This window comes from Tyto alba, unplaced genomic scaffold, assembly GCF_018691265.1.
Source record: "Tyto alba isolate M040663 unplaced genomic scaffold, T.alba_DEE_v4.0 Super-Scaffold_1000006, whole genome shotgun sequence".
Lineage (NCBI taxonomy): Eukaryota > Metazoa > Chordata > Aves > Strigiformes > Tytonidae > Tyto > Tyto alba.
The window spans coordinates 6,189,199-6,210,041 of record NW_024881272.1 but is presented as its reverse complement, the minus strand read 5'-3'; the positions used below and the strand labels follow the sequence as shown (position 1 = coordinate 6,210,041).

The window sequence follows — 20,843 nt, the reverse complement described above, 5'->3', positions numbered from 1 at the left end:
CTAGCAGCTGCTGCCCTCAGAAAAGCCAAGCAGCTCCCACCACACATCCTTCAGGGCTTCCCGTGCTCCTGCTCCACGCCTGTGCAGCCGGGAGCGCGTCGTGCCTGTGCCAGGAGCCGGCCGCCGGCCCAGGAGGGACCCAGGGGTAAAACTCAGAGACGCCTTTTGAAGGCACCTGCCTTTGCCTTGCACAAGCCATCCTTGGGATGGCTCGGACTGATGCGCCTGGCTCCTCACACACCACAGAGCTGCTCCTTTGGGATATCTCCTTGCTGCCCACTTGCTTCCCGTCTCCGTGGGCTTTAGCCCTGTTTCTGTGCTGGCTGGGACAAGGATGGTTCCAAGCCCAGGGGACGGGCTTGGGTCAGTGAGGTCCTAAGGACACCTCACTCCCTAAGTGTGTTACGGAGTTGCTCCTCACCTTAACTTCTCCAGCCCTCCCGCTTCCACGCTATTGCTGATCCTGCCCCTCCTCTTCCACGGGGGTCTGCCACCCCAGAGCTCCCCAGGCTTGTGAGTGACCACGGCAGCGTCACGTGCGTGGGCAGTGGAGACCAGCCAGCATGGCCAGGACTCTTCTGAGCACACCAGGCTCCCCAGGAGCGAGCTAAACACATGTGGGATGCCCCCAATGCCTCCCCGGCTCCCCCCAGCCCCACCTCCCGCAGCTCCCTTGAGCCCCGGCTCCTGCTCAGCTCTAGCCCCCGTAGAAGGAAGGGTTGATCTACCTTATAGGCCACTTTGGAAGGACATCTCTTGCCGAGGCCTAGCGGTGGTGACATAAGAGTCAGCATTTCATACATCTCAGTGTAATGGATTCGGCCACTGCTCATGAAGGGGGAAGGGGAGGGAGGGAGATGCAGAGAGAGAGGAGGCATTCCCAGAGAGCAGAAAAAACGTACAAACAAAAATAGTACAGGAAAACAGGAGAGAAAAAAAACAAACGGACAAACAGGAAAAGAACAGGAAACCCGTTAATCAAGGCAAATCATACATGAGAGACTGTCCTGATGTGGATTTATAGCACTGCTCACACAGACCCAGGAATGCTGGCAGAAAGCAACTCACCCCTCTCCTCTCTGCTGCTGGCCTCAAGCGCCTGTCTCGCTAGCAGTCTGGGAGTCCTTCTCTGGTCTCAACCCCTTTCCTAAAGCCCTCCAGCAGCCCCCAACTTGTCCCACAGGTTCCAGGGCTGTGTGTGAGTGGTATAAATCAGATACACGGCACTCAAGCCATGGGTTATTTGAGATAACGGTGGTTTGCACCACAGTGCTCTGTGGCCTCCGTAGCGTCTTCCCTCCCGGGGGGGGGCCTGGGTATTGCTTTGCATCGCCACCTAACCCATAGCTGGAAGGCTGTGTATCCCCAGCTCATAAGGTCTATGCAATTGGGAGGCAGCATCTTGCATAGAAGGCAGTGGGCCAGGGTCACTTGTCAAAGGAAGATGCCCAGTTGCTTCCGTCTGGCTCTGCGGATGGACCACTTTCCCACCATGCACCAGTGCAAAAGGCATGCTGAATTGGCTGAAAAAACAAAACCGGGAGGAAAAGTTGTACATGCCATGCTCCCGCCCTGGCTCTCTCCCACATGCGGCTGCAAGTTCCACCAGGTTGGAGTTTAAAGAGTCTCAGCAGAGGCAGCTGTTTGGGCCTTCCAACATTGGGGTTCGTTTGGGTTTCCCAAGGGAGGCAGCTAGGACGGACCCCCACCTCATGCTCCTCTGCTCTGTAAGGACCTGCCTAAGATTGTTGCAGTGAGGAACGCTACCAAAAACGGGCCACCCGATGACGCCTTGAGCCCTCTGCCAGGCTGAGATATCTGGGCTGCGTCCCCCTCTCTCTGCACATCCAGGAGGCCGCTGAAGTAGGGGGGATCCTGGGCTCGGCCACCTCTTCTTCCCTTCGTGCCAGGCTTCTATCCTGCACTTCAACACTCAGGACAAGGGCAACCTCACAGCAGCAAAGGCATGGACCCTTACAGCTGGGCTGAGAGGATGCTGCTGGAGAGGAACCCCTCTTAGCCTGGGTGGCCTTGGAAAGAGGGCACGGCTGAAAAATTAAGCCCTCCCCATGGCATCGTGGCCCCTTCCCTACCCATGTGCTCAAAGCAGCATGGAAAGGGGAGAAGATATCTCCTCAGGGGGTACCACTGGTTTGGAAGCAGTCGCCTGGCCAAAGAGGTCCCCACCAAGACAAGTCCTGACATCTCAGATATGAACTAGAGATGGTGATGAATGGCAACGGGAGCTGTTTGGGATGCAGAAGAGGCTGGGCAAGCCATCACCTTTGAGACCTGACACATCTAAATCAGCTGGAAAGAGGATTGATATCAAACACTGGGGACTATTAAGTGGGATGACCAAGAGGAAATATCCAAGTCGAGGAGTTCGTAAGCAGAGTTTTGGCAGAGCTGGATCTGCACTGACTTGAGGTGTCCAAAGGGGAGAAGACGACTTCAAAATGTTCATGCTCAAGAACTTTGTGCAAAGGGGAAGCAAGACGGTGATCTTCCACCCACCCTTCCTGGCAGGGGGGATTTTAGTGTACTCAGCACGCATTGGACACTGTCCTTTGTACTGAGATTCCCCGCACAATGAAGGAGGAATAGATTCCCATGAAAGGAAGAGTTTGCATCAGTAACCAAGAAGGACCATACGAGAACTGTGTTGCACGCTTTTCTGCTTCTCAGAGCAGACTTCTTAAAGCTTTTTGAGCAGCACAGCAGTATCCAGAAACCACATCCCCACAGAGTGAAACACAGGCAGGTACATGGAACGACACCCATCTGAACGTGATGGCTCCCAAGAACTGGTCCAAGCACAGGCACATCCTTGGTGGCAGAGCTGACCATCTGTCCTGTGCCTGGACAGAGACATAACCAGTGGCTACGGCACAGGGTGGCCTGTAAAATCACCAGGCACTAATGGCTCAGTCCTGGTACTCTGAGAACACCCTGTGAGTGACGGAGGAGGAAATCTGGGGGACATATGTCCTCCTGTGGTTAGAAAATAAGTACTGTGTCATACCAGGCTGTAAGGAATAGAGCACCAGAATAGCAAGTGATGTGAGAGTAGATTCAGGAATAGGTGAAGTCCACAGGGACATAAATGTCTGTGGAGCATTCACCTGACCCATGACCATCTCAAGGGCTACTTTTAGGGGGAAAAAGTGATGTCTTGGTTCACCTTTGCATGACTGCTAGAAGCAGAGGGGGTGAAGAAAGGCAGAGATAGCCCCAAGGAGTGGAGCAGGCTGCCAGAATACATTCCCAGCAAGATGTGGGTACGAGACCTGCTCTTCCTAGCGTAAGGACAGAGCTTGCTGGACTTCCATGGAAAGTCTTCCTGCATCAATCCCCCTTTGTTAGCCCACCTGCGGATGGCCTAGCGGGTAGGCTCCCATACCATGCTGCACCACTACGCTTCATCCTGAACTTGCCCAAGAACCGTCTCTTCCAGAGCAGGCTGTCCACCACTCCATAGCGACGCTGGTGGTTGTTTCTGCAAGTCATCATTGTCACATCGCCTGGCAGGACAGGCCTGTGGGCTCCAAGAAGGTGAACCTGTGCACTGTGATGTGCAGGGCAGGCTCACCAAACTGAAAGATGAGCAAACTGAGTTGGCATTTGGGGATCTGGACCATGGTGGCAAGATGCAATGACCGCGTGGGCTTTCTTTCTTCATCAGTTGCTTTGGGGAATTGTTCCAGGACAGTAGGAATCCCTGAAAATCTCCCACATCATTGAGATACCCCCCTGCGCAGGGAGGAGGAGACCAAGGTAACACAAGGAAGAGATGAGGATGGTCTCCCTCACATGACAGCAGAAGCCAGTCTCACTCTTTCTGCCTCCACCTCCCCTTGAGTTTATCCAACTTCACTGCTCTGTCCATCCCACAGGGTCAGCTGAAAGCCCAGACTGCTGCAGAAATCCCTCTTCCCAGGAAGCATTACAGGTATCCTTCTGATCACCAGGTGATCCAGCTTAGGAGGGCAGCGTTTGCCAGTGAAGCCCTAATATCAGGCAAGACTAGAAATTCCTCCTGAAGGTGTCTTCTGTCTGCAGGGACCTGAGCAAGTGTCCTCATCAAAGCCACCATCCTTTGCCAGGGGTGCAACAGAAGCGTGGAAAATATGCAAGGAGCCCGTCCTTGAATAGATGAGGAGTCACCTGAGATTCTTGCAAGGTATCTCCTATCTCTAAATACCTCTTCATAAACGAGATGACCAAGCATCCAGGTTTTGCCTTGCTTGCTCTGCTTTACTTTTGGTGGTTTACTTCAAGATTTCAAATGTGTGTGCATCATCCCCATGACCAGTTGTGGAAGGTGACAGACTCATTCCAGGGATGCTGGCTGAAAGACGCATTTCCGATGTGGCGAGAAGGATGTGGTAGCTACACCATGCCACACTAAGGAATCTTCTTCCTCTGCAGAGCCAAGATCAAGGGCCAGAGGCATCTGAGTTTCCCTTGTACATCTCCTCGGGTGCTGCAAGGGATGCAGAGCAAAGAGTAATCTCTGCAGTTCATCCTTTCATGCCACGGACACAGACATAGGCATCGTGGCACTTTGGAGAAGGTGGCAGGCACAGGGTTTTGTTCAACTGTCACCCCAAAATAAAATTTAAAAAAACCCATGCAAGTCAGAAAGACACAAGGAGGCCAAATCACTGCCGTGGACTCACAGCCAGCAGCTGGGAGCTTGGCTCAAGAAGAGGCAGAGAAGCTGTTTCGCTCCAGAGATACGCCCAGCTGACACCACCTCCCAAGCTAAGGGCAAGACCAGCAAGTGTCCTGCTCCCCAGAGATGTGGTCATGGGTCCTCCAAGTGCCACACTTGAGGAAGAATCTGTTGGGTACAGCACGGCATCCCCTCGGGGAGAGGGGTCACCCTGGCCTCCCCATCCTCCCCCTAGTCCTCGTTCTCCAAAACAACAGCAAAGTCCTCAACATCCTCCCGCCTTTGCTCCCTGCTTCCCTCCCCAGGAGCAAACCACATCTAAGCTCCCCCCAAAAAACTCCTGCTCCTGCATGAGGGCACTTTGAGAAACCAAGCAGGGATGGTAGCATTTGGCCCATCGCCCTTTGGGGCCTCTGCACCGACAGAGCTGGCGTGGGGGGCAGGGGGCAGCTGGCTGAGGGACGCAATTTGTCAAAACCCACCCCGGGAGGCTCTGAGCCCCCCTGGCCCCACTCATGCCTTCCCTCGAGGGGGACAGCTGCTGGCTCTGGGAGGCCGCAGACCTCTTTAAACTCGAAGGAAAGCAACGTCAGGGTTCCCTCGGGAGGCGCGGTGGCGGTGGAGCGGGGGGGAAGAAGGGGTGGATGGTGCGTCCCGTGGCCAGGTTGTGGCGGAGGACTGGGAGGCAAACCTTGCACGCCACCCTGTAGGGGCAGTTCTCTCCTAGGCCCAGAGGAGGCGAGATCACCCGTACTAATTTGTACATATCCTTATACGAGATCCTGCCGCTGCAAAGGAAGCACAGGTGGGTTAATAGGACACTGAGAGGGTGGAGGGGAGGATGGAGAGCTTAACCGGGGGATGCTGGGGCCATCTGTGGGGCAAGACCCCCTGAGGGGGTGCACGGCTCTTCTCCTGGCTCTGTCAGATCCAGAGAGGGGAAAGCTGTGAGCATCAGCTACTGCCTTCTCCACCATGAGTCAGCTCATACCTCCTCACACTGACCCATCTTGACCCTGGAGGACAGTTTTGGTGGTGAACACCACCCCATCACCTTTCCTCGTTGTGGCCCTGGCCACCTACATCTGGTGGGAGAGGGCTGGGATTTAAACAGGGTGAGCCTGCAGCTTGGTTGGGTTCTAGCCATCACGTGTCCCTTTGATGGACTTCTGTCCCATCACACCATCAGAGAGCCTGCCCTCACACGGCCAACCCCCTGGTCCTCCAAGGTCCCAGGGAGGTTGGCAGCTGAGTCACTTGTATCTCCAATATCTGGGGAACCTGAGATGGGGAGAGATAATGTGTCCAGCTGGTGACTGGTGGCTGTGGCACTAGTGCCTAGGTCTCCCGCGGTCCAGTCCTGTGCTCCGACCACCAGGCCACGCTCTGCCAAGGGTACACATTATTAGAAGCAAACCCATCCATACACACACCCCTTCTCGCCCACAGAAGCACATCTCCCCAGACCCAGGTGCAGTCATCGCAGGATACGGCCCGTATCCCTCCTACACCAGCTGAAATAACAAAGCAGTCGAGGCGGAGAGCTGGCAGGAGAGGGTACAGGGGCCATTGGATGCTGAGCTCCCCACTCCACTCCAGACCAGAGCCCTTTGGGAAGCAGGACCATGTGGGGTGGAAGTGCTGAGGTGCAGCGTGCTGCAGCCTCCTGGGCATCCTTAGACAAGCTTGGAGGGAAACCACGCAGGGGGGCAAAGAACAGCATTACCGTTCTACCTGACGCCTTTGCCTCTGGTTTCCCCTTGCTCTTCTCCCATCCCTTCTCCATCCCTGGCCAGAGCTAACCCAATCATCTGGGCAAAACCCATCCCTAAGCCCCTCCGGTTTTGAGCAGTCTCCCGGCAAGACTTTCATGTGATGGTCCCAGTGTCAGGATGCAGAACTGCTGCCCCACTCAGGTGGTGGGAGTGGGACCCATTCAGATGTACTCACCCGTTCCTCACCCAGCAACGGGGGCCAGGGCTTCCACCCGCGGTCCCAGCACCACCAGCTCCTGCACATGTCCCCTAACCACTGGCTAAATATCATGACGAAAGAGTGTGGCTTGCTCAGAAATCAGAGGGGTACATGGCATTGATAGGACAGTTCGGGCATGCTTTTTCAGTGACTGTCCTGGAGACCCAGGTCACCAACATGGGGGGCGAGAGTGAATGAAGCGCCTGGTCTGAAGAAATCCTTCCCAAAAGCCATGGGTGAGTAGCCCCACACCAAGCAGCTGGATGTTTCACTGCTCTCACCTTCTCTCCTTTCTCTAGTGGTCCTCCAGGACATCTACTCACCCATACTGACCTCTCCCTCTTGCACAAGGCACAGTCACCCACTAACAAGCAAACCCACCTGCCCACGGGGACCTTGCACAACAGCAAAAATTCTGGAGGAGGCCACACAGGGAGGAACCTGACCAGCACTGTGCTGCACAGGGTTGGACAGAAATGGTGGAGGAAACTATGCCAGGAGATGATGGTTATAGAATCATAGACTGGTTGGGGTTGGAAGGGACCTTAAAGACCATCTAGTTCCAACCGCCCTGCCATGGGCAGGGACACCTTCCACCAGCCCAGGGTGCTCAAATCTCCATTCAACCTGGCCTTGAACCCTTCCAGGGAGAGGGCAGCCACAGCTTCTCTGGGCACCCTGGGCCAGTGCCTCAGCACCCCCACAGTAAAGAATTTCTTCCTTATGTCTGATCTAAATCTCCCTCTTTCAGTTTAAAACCATTACCCCTCATCCTATCCCCATACCCCCTGATAGAGTCCCTCCCCACCTCTCCTGTCCCCCCTTTAAGCCCTGGGAGGCTGCTCGAAGGTCCCCCCGGAGCCTTCTCTTCTCCAGGCTGAACCCCCCCAACTCTCTCAGCCCGGCCTCCCAGGGGAGCTGCTCCAGCCCCCCCAGCATCTCCGTGGCCTCCTCTGGCCCCGCTCGAGCAGCTCCGGGTCCTTCTGCTGTTGGGGGCCCCCGAGCTGGGCCCAGCACTGCAGGGGGGTCTCATGAGAGCAGAGGGGGAGAATCCCCTCCCTCGACCTGCTGGCCACACTTTGCTTGGTGCAGGTGGTCTCTCAAGGGGCAGGACATTAGCAGTGGAGGTGAAGAGTCTCCAAAGGGAACACATGTGGCTGCCAAGGGCTCTCGAACTAAGATTGCCCATGGTCTCCAGCACAGCAGTGGTGGGTCATAGTTCTAAAGAGGCTTCGCTGAGCTGGGGAAGGAAGGAAGGAAGGGGCCACACAAGACACCCTCATAGTGCCAGGGCTGAGTGGAGGGCAAACATGCTCCCAGAGCTGCCCCAGAACACCCTGGGAGGAACAGCGGAGAGCAGCTCTTCTGCTGCAGCAGCGGGAGCAGAGCCAAGGCCCGGCCACCCGGAGTACGTACGGTCGCTGTGAACCTGTCCCATTGCCAGGAACAGGCTGCCGCCTGCAAACAGGAGCCCTGCTCGCTGGGGCCCTCATCAGCCAAGGTGTGAATGTGGGAAACAAAGTCCTCCTGTCTCTGGAGGGGTGAACAGGCTGGCCAGCATAAGAACACAATTCCCCCAAATCCATCCAAGTCCTCCGTAGGTGGCTTGGCAGGAGCCCAGCAGGCCCCCAGCATCTCCCCATTGCTGGGAACAAGCCATACTCTGCCCGGCTCTGACGGGGAGCTGTGGGTGCTGGTGACCAGGCGATGAAGCCGGTCATGGTGCATGGGTCCAGCTGGTGCATGGGGACAGGGAAGGAGCCCGAGAGGGACCTGCCCACTGACCGGGGAGGAGAGGAAGAGCAGGAACCTCCAGCACTCAGGATAAACACCGTAGCAAACCACGAACATCGCCCAATGCACCTGTGACACCAGGCGTTGTAGGAACCGGCTGCTGCCCTTGTAACAAGTGCAAGCAAGAGCAGCCCTTCCCTGACCATCCCAGGCGTCACAGCCAGCTTCCAATAGCAGAAAACAGAGATGCCTGTTTAAAACCAGCTCTGAGAGGTTGCTCAGGAGAGAAGGAGGTGGCTACATACCACGCAGCTCTGTCATACTCTGCCCAGATGCGGACAAACTCATCTAGATGGTGGGGTCCCAGGATGGAGGAATCCCGAGTCAGGTATTCAAAATTGTCCATGATGACGGCCACGAACAAATTGAGCATCTAAGTGAAAGGAAAAAAAAGCAGAGAGAAAGGGAAGTAGGGAAGAGAGGGAGCAGAGATGACCCTCTGGCGGGGGTGCAGGTTGGGGAGCTGATGCGAGGAACGCCCAAAGGCTCTCAGGGAGGAAGAACTCACCAGGAAAGAGCAGAAGAAGATGAAGGAGACAAAATAAACATAGGCCAGGTCAGTGCCGCAGCGCTCGTTCTCGTTCTGCCCAGACGTCGCCGTTGTGTCCGGCTCGCAGCCTTTGCCCTCCAGGCAGGACAACATGATCTCCTGCCATGCCTCTCCCGTGGCACTCCTGCGCCCAACACAGCCGTGCTCAGCAGCTTGTGGGGGCACAGGATGGAGCTGGGGCTGGATGCCCTCAGGAGAAACCTCACCAGAAACTGTGCAACCCCCTGCCCACATTAAATACATCTCCAGCGTGCAGAGGAGCGAGGCACTGGGTCAGCACTGGACCCACACGAGCGCAGCCATGCCAGGGTGTAGCGCCTGGCACACGGAGCCAACTCCCCTCAGCCAGCTGATCCAAAAAGCTGGGAGACAGACATCCTTTTTTTGGGGCAGGGTGGGGGGGAAAAAAAGGGGTTCTTGAGCTCCTGTGGTACTGTGTTGCCCAGCTGCTCTCTAGCACCAAAAGCTGACCTCCACCAAATATCCTGCAGTGAGAAACTGCCCAGCCTGGCTCCAGGCATGCCTGCGCCCAGAAATGCTGCCAAATGAGTTTTCTGTGGTTGCTTACCTGAAGAGGAGCATGAGGGAGCCCAGGAAGCTGCGGAAGTTGTTGTGCCGGTTAATGTGGCTTTCCTCATCTAGTTTGATATTGCCAAAAACCTACGGGAGGGAGAAAAAGGGCTTGGTTATTCAGGCAAGAGCTCGGCGGCTGGGGAAGTGGCTGCATGTTCACTTTGGCTCACGGGCACGTACCCCTGTGCTTCAGGGACTGACCCTGCCCCTGTTCTGTCACCCTCAGAGCAGCCAATCCCGAAAGCAGCCAACACCCACCCTCCCTGCACAATCCCCCGTGGAAAAGCATCCCAGCATGCAGCCAGCACACCGAGGAGCTGGTGTGGAGCAGCTCTCGGGGAAGGAGACTCTCCTCTCTTCAACAGGGATTTGCGGTGGGCGGCAAAGGCTGCGAGAGGCCGAGCTGCCATGGAAACAGGAGCACAGAGGACCTGGGATCAACCGAGTCCAACCGCTCCACATCCACCCCTCCGCTGTGCTACAGGCAGCATCCGAGCACTGCGCGGTCCTGAGCGCGCTGGAGACGCAGGGACGAGTCGCATCACCCCCGGGTGGGTGCTGGGTCACGGTCCTGGAAACTCCTGGAAGCTTTTCCCTTGGTGGGGAAACAGTTCCGTGATGCTGGGGTTGGGCACAGTGGTGCAAAGAGGGTAGGGAAGGGCTCAGTGAGGGAGGGACAGACTGACTGCTGACCCACCGTGGACAGCCAGGCACCTGGACTACTGTTCCCCAGGGCCAAAACAGGCCATGAAGCCCCAGACATGGACAATATCCTAATAATGACCCACAGCCAAGGCCGTGGTAGGACATAATGAATGTTCATGAAGTGCCTCAAATAGGAAAAATGTGCTGTTATTACTGTTAAATATTTATTCCACTTTCCATGAACCTAAAAATACACTAACTGCGGAGTATTTTTTTCCCTGTACAGGTTTTTTGGAATGTGTAATTGTAGAATATTTTCTGCCTCCAGCTATTTTGCTCAAATAACGCCCACAGACTTTACTGCTTGGGGATTTGTTCACAATGGTGTTAAAAAAAAAATAAAATAAAAATCAAATACTACCACACGGCAGGGAGGGGGGCTGAGTCAGATGGTGGTTGTTTAGCACGGAGAACACCTGGAGCCAGTGCCGAGATGTGTAGGACAGAGCAGCCAAAACCAGTCATGGGACTCTCGGGGCGGGAGAGAGGGGGTGGAAGAGACTAAACACCAGTGCTGCCAAGCAGCCCGGGTGGGGGACCTCTGCGCTGCCCGCTGCCTCCCCAAAATCTGCCTGTCCTGGGTACTGCGGCAGCTCGCTCATTGGGCAGCTCCAGATCCTGAGCGTTCATCATCAAAGATGCTTTGTCAGATCTTCAGCGTGGGATTTAGTCATCGCAGAACCGAGCCAGCCCCGCAGCACGTGTGGGGATGAAGGTTTTAGCTCACGTCCTTCTCATTTACCAGCCGGAGCCTGGAAAGCTCACATCTTCCCATGCTCTGCGAGGCCTCCCACCACCCAGCAGGCCACTGCAGAGCCCTAAGCACGAGAGCCCAAGCAGACCAGCATTGCTGATGCCACAACAGACACCATCCGCAGAGGGACAAGGTGGACGGCGGGCTGCAGGGATCACCACCGTGATGCAGCCATTCCAATGGGCAAGGCAGAAGGCTGCTCACCAGGTCCCTCAGGCATGAAATCCATCTCTGGGGGCTGCTAGGGAGTTGGAGATAGGGTGCAATTTCTAAACAAAAGGGGTGGCAATTTGAAAGCTGCACAGAATGCCCAGCTGAGTCCCCAGGGCCACATCTCCATGGGTACAAATTGGGAAGGCAGCTGCGGAGCTTAGCTGAAAAAGCCTGTGACAGCTCCCCCGGGGCATGTGGCTCTGCAGCTCCCAAACAAGCTCCTTCTACCCTCAGGACCTTCCTGGACACCGTGACCAAGTGAAGCAATGACTGGCAGGTACAAGGCTGGCTACTGTGCACAATGCTGAGGACACGTTGGTCCAGCCTGTCCACGCCAGAAGGATGCACACTGAGATACCTGTGCTCACCTGCATCCCAATGATCGCGTAGATGAAGAAAAGCATGGCGATCAAGAGGCAGACATAGGGGAGGGCCTGAAAGAGAAGCAGGTGAGTCATCTCATTTAGCACAGGTCCAGCTCCAGAGGAGCACAAAAAGCACAGCGAGCGGGTAAGCTGTGCCGATACGTCTCTCCTACAAGCCAATGAGTCAGCAAGACCTTGGGAACGGCCTGCATTTGGGAGCAGCACCCCAGCACCGTGGCCTGGGAGGAGACCAGGGCACATATGACTTACCTTGAAGGACTGCACGAATGTCCAGAGCAGGATGCGGATGGTGTAACCCTGGCGCAGCAGCTTGATGAGCCGAGCAGCCCGGAAAAGCTTCAGAAAGCTCATGTTGAAGCTGCTGGTGTTCACAAGCTGGGAGGAGAGGAGAGGGTCAGAGGGAGGCAGGAGCCCCCCCCACCCCACAGCGGTTTGCCCTGCTGCTCTCAGCCCCTGCTTCACCTTGGTGTCTGTCAGGATGATCTCTGTAATGCTGCCAATGACAGTGATGAAGTCAAAGATGTTCCAGGTGTCCCGGAAATAATTCTGCAAAAGGAAGGAGAGAGGGAACACGGATTTGAGCTCGGGGATGGCAGGTCTGAGGGGAGCTGGGCCACGGGCCAAAGCTGCTCATGGACAACGGCAGAAGAGACCTTGTCACCCATTTGTATGCAGCCATGGTCTGAAGCACCGTCCTACGTCTGAGATGCTGACAGACCTGAGCATGTCTGCAGCAAGCAGCTTCTCTGGGAAGAAGATGAGTCACGCATCCAACAGGCCACCTTGGTGAACAGGAGCAGGAAAAGCAGCCACAGCCAGCCCTGGCCAGGCTGCAACAGCTCATCACGCCAACGCTCACAGCCACCTCCTCTCTGTGGGCATCCGGACCCACCTCAGCCCCTGCTGTTTGTGCAGCAGCTGGACTTCATCTCCCAGTATGGGTTAGAAACAGGAAAGAAACTGTAGGAGAGCAAATCTGACAGTTGCTCATAAACCGCAAAAAGTAGCTGAAGAAAAGGCAATCCATGGATTCAAGTCTTAAATGAGCAGCTGGGGACTTGAGGACTGTGAATTAGGCTGGGAGGTCTCACTGCCGGCCAAGTCTGGTCCAGCTGATACAGCCCGAGCACATCAGTGAACCAGCATCTTGTGGCTCCCAGGGACAACGGACTGCAGCCACCAGCATGACTGCAACAGCAGGTGGCTTTAGTAGAGTGGCTGCACAGCACATACATGGCCCAGGCACCAGAAACAAGGCAAAAAGTAAAGTAATGGTGTAGCTTCCCGCAGCGGCACCCAGCAGCAGGAAGTTTAATGAGAACCAAAGGAGCGATTCCAACCTAAAAGCAGCTCTCAGTCTGGGACCCAAAATGAATAGCAAAAACTTCACATTATTAGCACCTTCCCTCTGTGATCTGTGTGATGCCAAAGTCCAAATTAACACCCTCGTCAAGAAGAGGAACAGCCACTCACCAGGAAGCCGAAAGCGATGATCTTGAGGACGCACTCCAAGGAGAACACCATGGTGAACGCGATGTTCAGGTACTTCAGGGCCAGCTCATAGGTGTATGGAGCAGAGTAGTACTGATGGAAAGAGAGAGACACTGCTAGCCAGGAGGGGTTGCCAGCCTCGTGGCCGATGACTGTCCCAGGGAAAACCTGCGGTGGGGTCCATGTCCCTTGCCCTGGGTGCCTCAAGACCACCTCCTCCTTCCCCTCTCCAACCCTCTTTCCAGGACAGCCACCACTCCTTCTAAGAAGGAAGCACAGAGTAAATCCAGATCTTTTTGCAGTAGTTAAGAGGTCCAGATTATCTGGGTCATCTCGTTTAGGGAAGATCTCGCCTCCAGTTTGGAGCATGTGGCGTTTCAAGTGACTATGCCAAGGGAATACATGCTCAGAACCTGTCTCAAAGCATCTCCTAGAAACAACCAAAATACTCTCCGGTCCCATCCTGATCGACTCTCCTTCTCCCCGCTGCCCCAAACAGGACAGGCTCACTCTGCCCAGCTCACCTTCATCATCAGCACCACGGTGTTCAATGCTATCATGGCCATGATGGTGTACTCGAAGGATGGGGAGACCACAAAATGCCAGACCCGGTACTGGAAAGTGTGCCGGTTCTGGGGCATGTACCGCGTGAGGGGCTTGGCGCTGATGGCAAAGTCAATACAGGCCCTCTGGAATAAAAACAACACGCATCAGACCCTGGCCGATGGCAATGTGGGGGATGGTGACTGCCATACTTCTTTCCTTCATGGGCTGGACAGGCAGGTGGCTCACGGGTTTCTTACACCTTTCCAACATCTAGGGAGCCCCAAGCTCCCAAATGGCAGAAAACCCATGGAAACGTCCTCTTTCCCCCTCCCCAGACTGTACCTCGTTCTTCTCCAGACTGCACTCCTCCATCATTTTGTCGCCTTGTTCCTGGAACGTAATGATGATGAGAGCCACAAAAATGTTGACAAAGAAGAAAGGGAAGACCACAAAATAGACGACATAAAAAATGGACATCTCCATGCGGTTGCTGCGGCTGGGCCCACGGTCCTCCTCCGTCACGTCCACCGAATGCTGCAGCACCCTGTGGACAGACAAGTGAAGAAAAGCAGCCAGAGATATGCCCATCAGGACTGCCACCACGTGGCACTTCTTACAGGACCCACTTTATACAGCCAGCTTTGCCTGTCCACAGTTGCAACAGTGATAAGATAAACCTCTGCCTTAATCTGCTTTACAAGGACAACCCTTCTAAGTTGCTACATCTAGTTTTACAGTGCTTTGCCTGTGCCCAAATGGAAAAAGGATTTTTCAGTGAACCACATAGAGAGAAACTGCCCAAGGTCCCATGAGCATGAAGAATGGGCTAGTCCTATGGTCATCTCTCAACTTGAGCTAAAATAAACCTCAGGGCCACACAGGAGAAGGGATTATCCATCAATCACTCCCTAAGGAAGAAGCTAACCCCAACCATGGTTCCAGCCTCATATGGGGGGCTAAAGCTCTTCTGTCCTGGCATAATTTTTCATCCTTCCTCTCCTTCTCTCTGCCCAGAAGTTTCTCTCTCAGTCTCACCTGGCTGTAGGCAGTTATTAACCAAACCACCCCAATGGAGGCACGCCCACCCTAATTCAAGGGGGTGGATGGAGCAGAATACTCACTGGGGCCAACCCTCCCCAGTGGAAACTGTGAACAGGGTGAGCAAAGCCCAGATGATATTGTCATAGTGAAACTCATGGCGTTTCCATTCCCGGCACTTCACTTCCATCTTGTTCTTCTCGTGGTCCACGTAGTTCCCTCTGCAAAGTTGGGAGAGAGCAGTGACCGTGTGTTTTATGCTGCCAGACTATGAGACAGTGTTTTTAAACCTGGGGACGATGTGTGTATGCTGGGGGGAGGACGGGCACGACCTGTCCTCCTTCAGGGCTTAAGGGAGAAATGGGGAGAGGCTGGGTAACAACCTGGGGGGAAGGAGAGAAGGGGAAAGCAAAAGGGGATAGAGGAGGAGGAAAGAGGACAGGAGCAAAATACAGGGTTCTGCATCCCATGTCCCATGCAAGGATGCACAGCGCTGACACAGCAATAAAGAGAGGGCTCAGTCCATGCTGTCCACCCCAAGAGACTATGGCCAAGAGCACATCATGTCCAAGGACTTAACTGGGAACCCCAAAACAACATTACCCAGCACCCTGCCTTTGCCAGAGGTGTCAGCAGCATCAGACCTACTGAACAGGGCACCTACATGCAGTCCTTCTCTGTGTCCTTTGAGCTGTCAGTGCAGTAGAAAAACTTCCCCTTGAAGAGCTGGACCGCAATGACAGCAAAGATGAACATAAAAAGCTTGTAGACAATGAGAATGTTGAAGACATTCTTGAGGGAGGTCACCACGCAGTCGAAGACGGCCTGAAGGAGAAGGCAGAGCTCACCTTGGGGAACTGACAGCCTTGGCAAAGAGCAGGACCAAAACCTTCCTCAAGACTACCATGGGGAAAGACATTTCCCACTGCTGGAGTGGAAAGGAGGAAAGAGCTGAGTCTTCTCCCAGGCAAAGGGCTATTTTATAAGCGAGCTTAACTTCTGGAGTAGCCCTCAGCACACCCACAGACACTGAGCAGCCCTTGAGACAGCAGCAGGGATGGATATTTATATCCTCCAATGTTCTCTGCAACCAGGGCAGCAGACAGGGGACGGCCCGATGATGCAATTAGCAGCACTCAAGACCAATTAGTAAACACTTCTTTGTTTCGCATCACCCTGAATAACAAGGCTGAGCAAATACCTCTGCCTGCAATAGCAGCACCTCCCTGGGCTGTTCTCTCAGCCCTAGTTCTCACAGCACTTTAAGAAAGAGAGAAGCGTCCTTATCCCTGCTTCATGTTGAAGACACAGGTATCCAGAAATGAACTGACATGGGCTAAATCCATCCACTGATTGGGAAGAGCAGCTGGGGTCAAAACTCATGTTTCTGGGGTGCCACCCTGGGCCTCATCCATCAGCCAAATATCATATCGTGAAAAAACCTCAGGCTTTCCTTGGTCTCTTACTCCTTTCTGGCTCTATACCCCATCAGCTAAGGTAGGGAAATCCATGATCCTACCTGTGCTGCATAAATAATCCCTCTATTCAGATGGGAAAGCCCCCTCTGGTGCAACACCGGGACAGCACAGCAGACAAAAACCTGAGTTGTTTGCAGGCTGCTCCAGTGGGAGAGATAATGAACTTTGGAAAGAGATTTGAGCTCTCTCCAAAGCCAGGGCAGCCTATTTTATCAAGAGAGCATCTGGGCTTTGCTGAGCCTTGTGACCACTCCAGCCCCACTGTCCCTGGCAGAGGAACTAACTCTGACACCTTGCAGAGATCCAGGCTTGCTTTTAGTAACTCATTGCACTGCCAGATACGAAGCAGCCTGAAGGGTATTGTGTTTGAAAACAGGGCTCCTAAAACCACAGCAAACGCTAAGAAAACTACTTGTCCGTCGCTCACGAGCAAACCAGTGCATGTGGTCCCTCCACCCTCCGGTCCATGCTGGAGAAGACAGATGCAATGCAGGAGATGGGGATCATTACCTTCAGCTTGGGCAGTCGCTTGATGGTTTTCAGGGGCCTCAAGACCCGTAGCACACGGAGAGACTTGATGGTCTTGATATCCCGGCCCTTGTTGGTCCTACCATGTCAGAGGGAAGCACAGGCACCCAAAAAGGAAACGGAGAGACAATAACCTTGCAGACCCAGGGCTAGATGCTCAAGGGATTTTCAACAGCTGACCCGGCCCACCCCCAGCATGCATAAGGATGGGAACGGGAAGGCCACATGCCATCGTGGGGACCAGCGATCACAAACGTGGGACTGCTGAGCACTCAGCCCGCCTAAACGAGTCTCCTCCAACACACGCACTGACAGCTGGCAGAGATGAAAAATAAAGCCATCCCCTCCTCCTCGGGATTAGCACCTTTCCCCTCACGCCGGGGAGCAGCGACCTTAACAAATCCCCTTGTCATGGGAAGCAGTGACACGACAGGGCTGCACCTCCCTGAGCAAGGGCAGCTGCCCCGAGGGCACTGTGACACACTGTCCTCCCCCGTGTCCCCAAGCCATGACAGGGCCAGGAGGTTTGCTTCCCTACTGCAGGCTTGTGCCATCTGCAGGTGGGGCTTGCAAAAGGCCCCCACCATTGCAAAATGTTTTCCTTCATTGCTACTGGCTGCAAGGAATTCACAATAAAATGAGGGAGATGCACTCAGTGGGGTCTGCACGGGCCTCTCTCCAGGAGTTTTCCCTTCTGGTGTAAACTCAAGATTCACAGTCCTCACATTCACCTAGGGAAACGCCTGCTCTGTGCTTGGTTTCTTTGTACAAATGCTGTCTCTTACAACTTTCTGCCTTATTCCAGCAGTGCCACCTAATTTGGTCAGCTTGGCCTTCCATCTCACAGCATCTCAGCCCTCTCTTCCCTCTCCAGACCAGGACTGTGCTTGCCTCCACCCCAAGTCAGCTGAGGGAGACAGAGTTTACTATTAGGATTATTTAGAAAAGCAGCACTAAAACTGCTCAAGACCCTCATTTCTTAAATATGGTGATTAATCCCAATCACAATACGAGTTTTTTTTTTTTCTCTTGTCATTTAATTAAAGCCTGCGGGCTGGATCCCAGAATGGAGCAGAGAGGTCCTGGTAAAGGTGGCACAGTTTGTATCCACTGGGCACCCGCAAAAAAAGGCCAAGGAAATGACTTAAAACAACAGACGTTCCAAATTACACAGCTCCTTTGCAAGGGTTAATGCAACAGGGAGCACAATAATGGGTTTAATCATTAAGAGATGTAAATAAACCCACTAATTAATAGTCCTCTCTAGGAGCACAGCCCCACAAAAGCATGGGAAGCAACAGTACAAACAGTCCCAGAACCCACTTTGCATCTCCCGTCTCCTGCTTTGCTCGGTGTCAGGGCCCGGGTAAGCGGCTGGGGCATCTGACTCAGGGCTGGGATGAGGATTTGGGGGCAGCTTTCAGCTGCCACAAGCTGCCACAAAGGACAACTTAACTGAAGTGGCTTGTATCTGCTGAGGAGGGACTGCTTCAGACCTTAAGAAACTCCAGATTTGCTTGGGATCCAACATGGATACGGGATAGATGGCTGGGTAACACCTGGAGGAAATCCTGGCCTTGCTGTGTCAACAGCCAAGGCTGAGCTCTCCCCAGCCCCCTGAGCTTGGCATAAACCACATCCCACACCCTCGGAGGATGTCAGAGCTGAAGTCCCGGCAGCATTTCAGTGCAGAGCCCTCAGCCCTGCTCCCCTAGGTGTGCTTAGCACCACCTCTGGGTCCTCCACAGACACTCCAATCTGCAAGGAAAGCCCCGTCCTCTGAAGGCAAGGAACTGCATTGCTTGCAAGGAAAATCCCACCTGCGCTTTCCCGGAGCACACCACCTTTAACGCATGCTGGGGCAATACAGGGCTGCATGCAGAGCAGCGTACTCCAGCCTCTGGGAACGCAGCTAAGGGTCAGCACAGGTGTCAGACAGACAGACACTCGCCTGCACCCGTCCCCCCGCGCTCCCCAGGGCAACACCCCGCAGCGAGCCAACCGGCATTAGTTACCCCAAAGCATTCCTGTCGGTGATCCAGCCCGGCAGCCACCAAACAGCACCAACAGAGAGAGGGAAAAGAGAGAAGAAAGGAAGAAGGTAAGAAGAGCAGTGGGGGAGCTGCACAGGGATGACCACAGCCCCTCGGGCAGCTCTCTGCCACCCCACACCCAGGTTGAAAGGCACGATGAGTAGATCCACGTTGTGTCCTCCAGGATGGGGCTTACCTTCAAGGAGGGACTCAGCCAGCCAGCCAGGAGCCCTTGCCCACCCTGCTGGAGTTTTTGGGAGGGGGGCATGTAGTGATACCTCTGCTGCAAGAGGAACCCGTGGGGAGCGGGTTGGTGGGCAACAGCAGGTGGGCGCATGGTCCTCCTCGGCCAGGAGTTGGGGAGGGACCTCGAGGCTCAGCCCCAACCAGCCAAAGGCAGGCGCCTCCAAGGAAACCTGCCTGCAAGGCCACAATAGTTCCCATCCAAACAGGCTAACTCTGCTAAATCGCCTCTATCAAGAAATCCACTGATTAAGAGCCAGAGCTGCAGTGCAGGATCTCCTGCAACCCAGCAGGACACCCACTCAGACAAGCCAAGGTGGTCTACAAGGTCCCTACTTGTAACCAAACCTCTATCCTTGCTTGAGCTAAGTCCCTGCCACGTGCACACAGAGTGCTCAGCACTGGGGGCAGAGCCTACGAAGTAAAACGTGTCTTAAAACCCACACAAATAACCCCAGGCCCTGGCTGCGCGTTAGTGAAGCAAGTGGAAGGTGTGTTGAAAAGGTGATAGTTTAACTCTGCAGCCCTCCTGTGATGAGATAGCAGACTTCTGTCCTGACCTGTCACACCAGATTATTTTGCAGTACAACAGGGGTCCCTCTTGTTTCCAGACACCAGTGCTGATGGGTGCTTTGCTGCTCAGCAAAGAAAGAGGCATCTCTTTCGGGTACCTCTGTTTGGAGAGACTCCTGCCCTTGCTCACCAGGTAAGACGACAAGGGTTACGCACTGATCACTCAACCTTTCCACCACCCTTTCCACCGCTCAAGCCTCTCCCCGCTGCTGCAAGCCCGCAGGCGTAGGCATCGCCGCGCTCCCGGCAGCTCTGCAAAGCCACAAGCGAGTGCTGCTCCTCTGTGCAATGCCTCCTCGGAGGGTGCCATGGGAGGCAAAAGCGAGCAGGGTCTTTAGTTATGGTTCTGGTTATTTCAGCTAATTTAATTTGAACTCTTTGGAGAGTTACGGTTTTATATTGGGCTTTTTATTTAGGCTGCGTTTGGACTGACGCATTCGCTTTCCACATGGAGAGCTACGGATGAGCTGAGACAGCCTCTTGCTCGGGATGTAAGGGCTCTGAGGGGACAGTGGACAAGCCATGACGGCACACAAAGAGATGACTTTATGGGTGGACACTTGCTTATCGGTGATTTCGATGTGGCGCCGACAGGCAGCAGATGACGGTGGCACCGCTGGATCAGCTCTCAGACCTCCTGCTGTGCCCATGGCTACCCAGGACCCCCGCAGGAAAACCAAACCGCAGAGAGGAGATAAAAAACCCAAATGGCACAGTGTGTCCCAGCACTTCCACTGGGAAGTGCTGGACCCAGTCACCAGCTGCTCTCAGAGACGTAATCGCTGCAGCCGCTCCATGGGAGAAGAGGAGGGGAACAGGGAGGACACATCCCCTTTGGCCCCACATCAAATAGCTCACGGAGGGACAAGAAAAGGAGATGGATTCAGACATCACTGCCAGAGTTTTCCTCTCAAGACAAGGATGGAGGGGGAGAGGCGGGTTGGGACATGTACAGCTGGTGAACATCCTGCAGTTCCCCGGGCCACGGTGGTGATGGGCTGCCAAGAGGAGAGGCAGGTGTTCTTAATAATGCTTTATAATGTATAAACCTATTGGAAAACGCTGCAGTTCCTTTGTTCCCCTCACCCCCGAAGCCATGAGATCATCTCCTCCAGCAGGAGCCACCATAGGATGTGAGGGAGAGGGACAATCCCGTAGATTTACACTATAAAGAGACTTAGTCCACAACACAAACAATTTGGTATCTACCCAGCTACGGCTACAAGAGTGAACAGGGGACATAGATGCTTGCTGCAAATGTATGTGGAGATGCAAAGGCCCTCTCC

The 20,843-nt window shown here is 54.5% G+C and overlaps 1 protein-coding gene across 20 annotated transcripts in view; it reads right to left on the bottom strand.

Annotated features, from left to right (window-relative positions):
• Nucleotides 1–20,843, bottom strand: part of CACNA1E (calcium voltage-gated channel subunit alpha1 E) — a 139,966-nt gene that overhangs the window by 8,967 nt on the left and 110,156 nt on the right. For 9 of the 20 annotated variants that reach the window (XM_042806126.1, XM_042806173.1, XM_042806142.1 and 6 more), the window contains 13 exons: nucleotides 18,724–18,735; nucleotides 16,691–16,787; nucleotides 15,367–15,527; nucleotides 14,786–14,923; nucleotides 14,007–14,208; nucleotides 13,643–13,807; nucleotides 13,101–13,211; nucleotides 11,877–12,173; nucleotides 11,610–11,675; nucleotides 9,565–9,656; nucleotides 8,955–9,120; nucleotides 8,692–8,819; nucleotides 5,370–5,466 (listed from right to left, as the gene is read on the bottom strand). In XM_042806126.1, the coding sequence (XP_042662060.1) occupies nucleotides 5,370–5,466; nucleotides 8,692–8,819; nucleotides 8,955–9,120; nucleotides 9,565–9,656; nucleotides 11,610–11,675; nucleotides 11,877–12,173; nucleotides 13,101–13,211; nucleotides 13,643–13,807; nucleotides 14,007–14,208; nucleotides 14,786–14,923; nucleotides 15,367–15,527; nucleotides 16,691–16,787; nucleotides 18,724–18,735 (1,732 nt within the window). Of the gene's footprint in view, nucleotides 1–728; nucleotides 826–5,369; nucleotides 5,467–8,691; nucleotides 8,820–8,954; nucleotides 9,121–9,564; nucleotides 9,657–11,609; nucleotides 11,676–11,876; nucleotides 12,174–13,100; nucleotides 13,212–13,642; nucleotides 13,808–14,006; nucleotides 14,209–14,785; nucleotides 14,924–15,366; nucleotides 15,528–16,690; nucleotides 16,788–18,723; nucleotides 18,736–20,843 lie in introns of those variants that run through there. The other 11 variants (XM_042806147.1, XM_042806184.1, XM_042806240.1 and 8 more) reach the window with 7 other exon arrangements.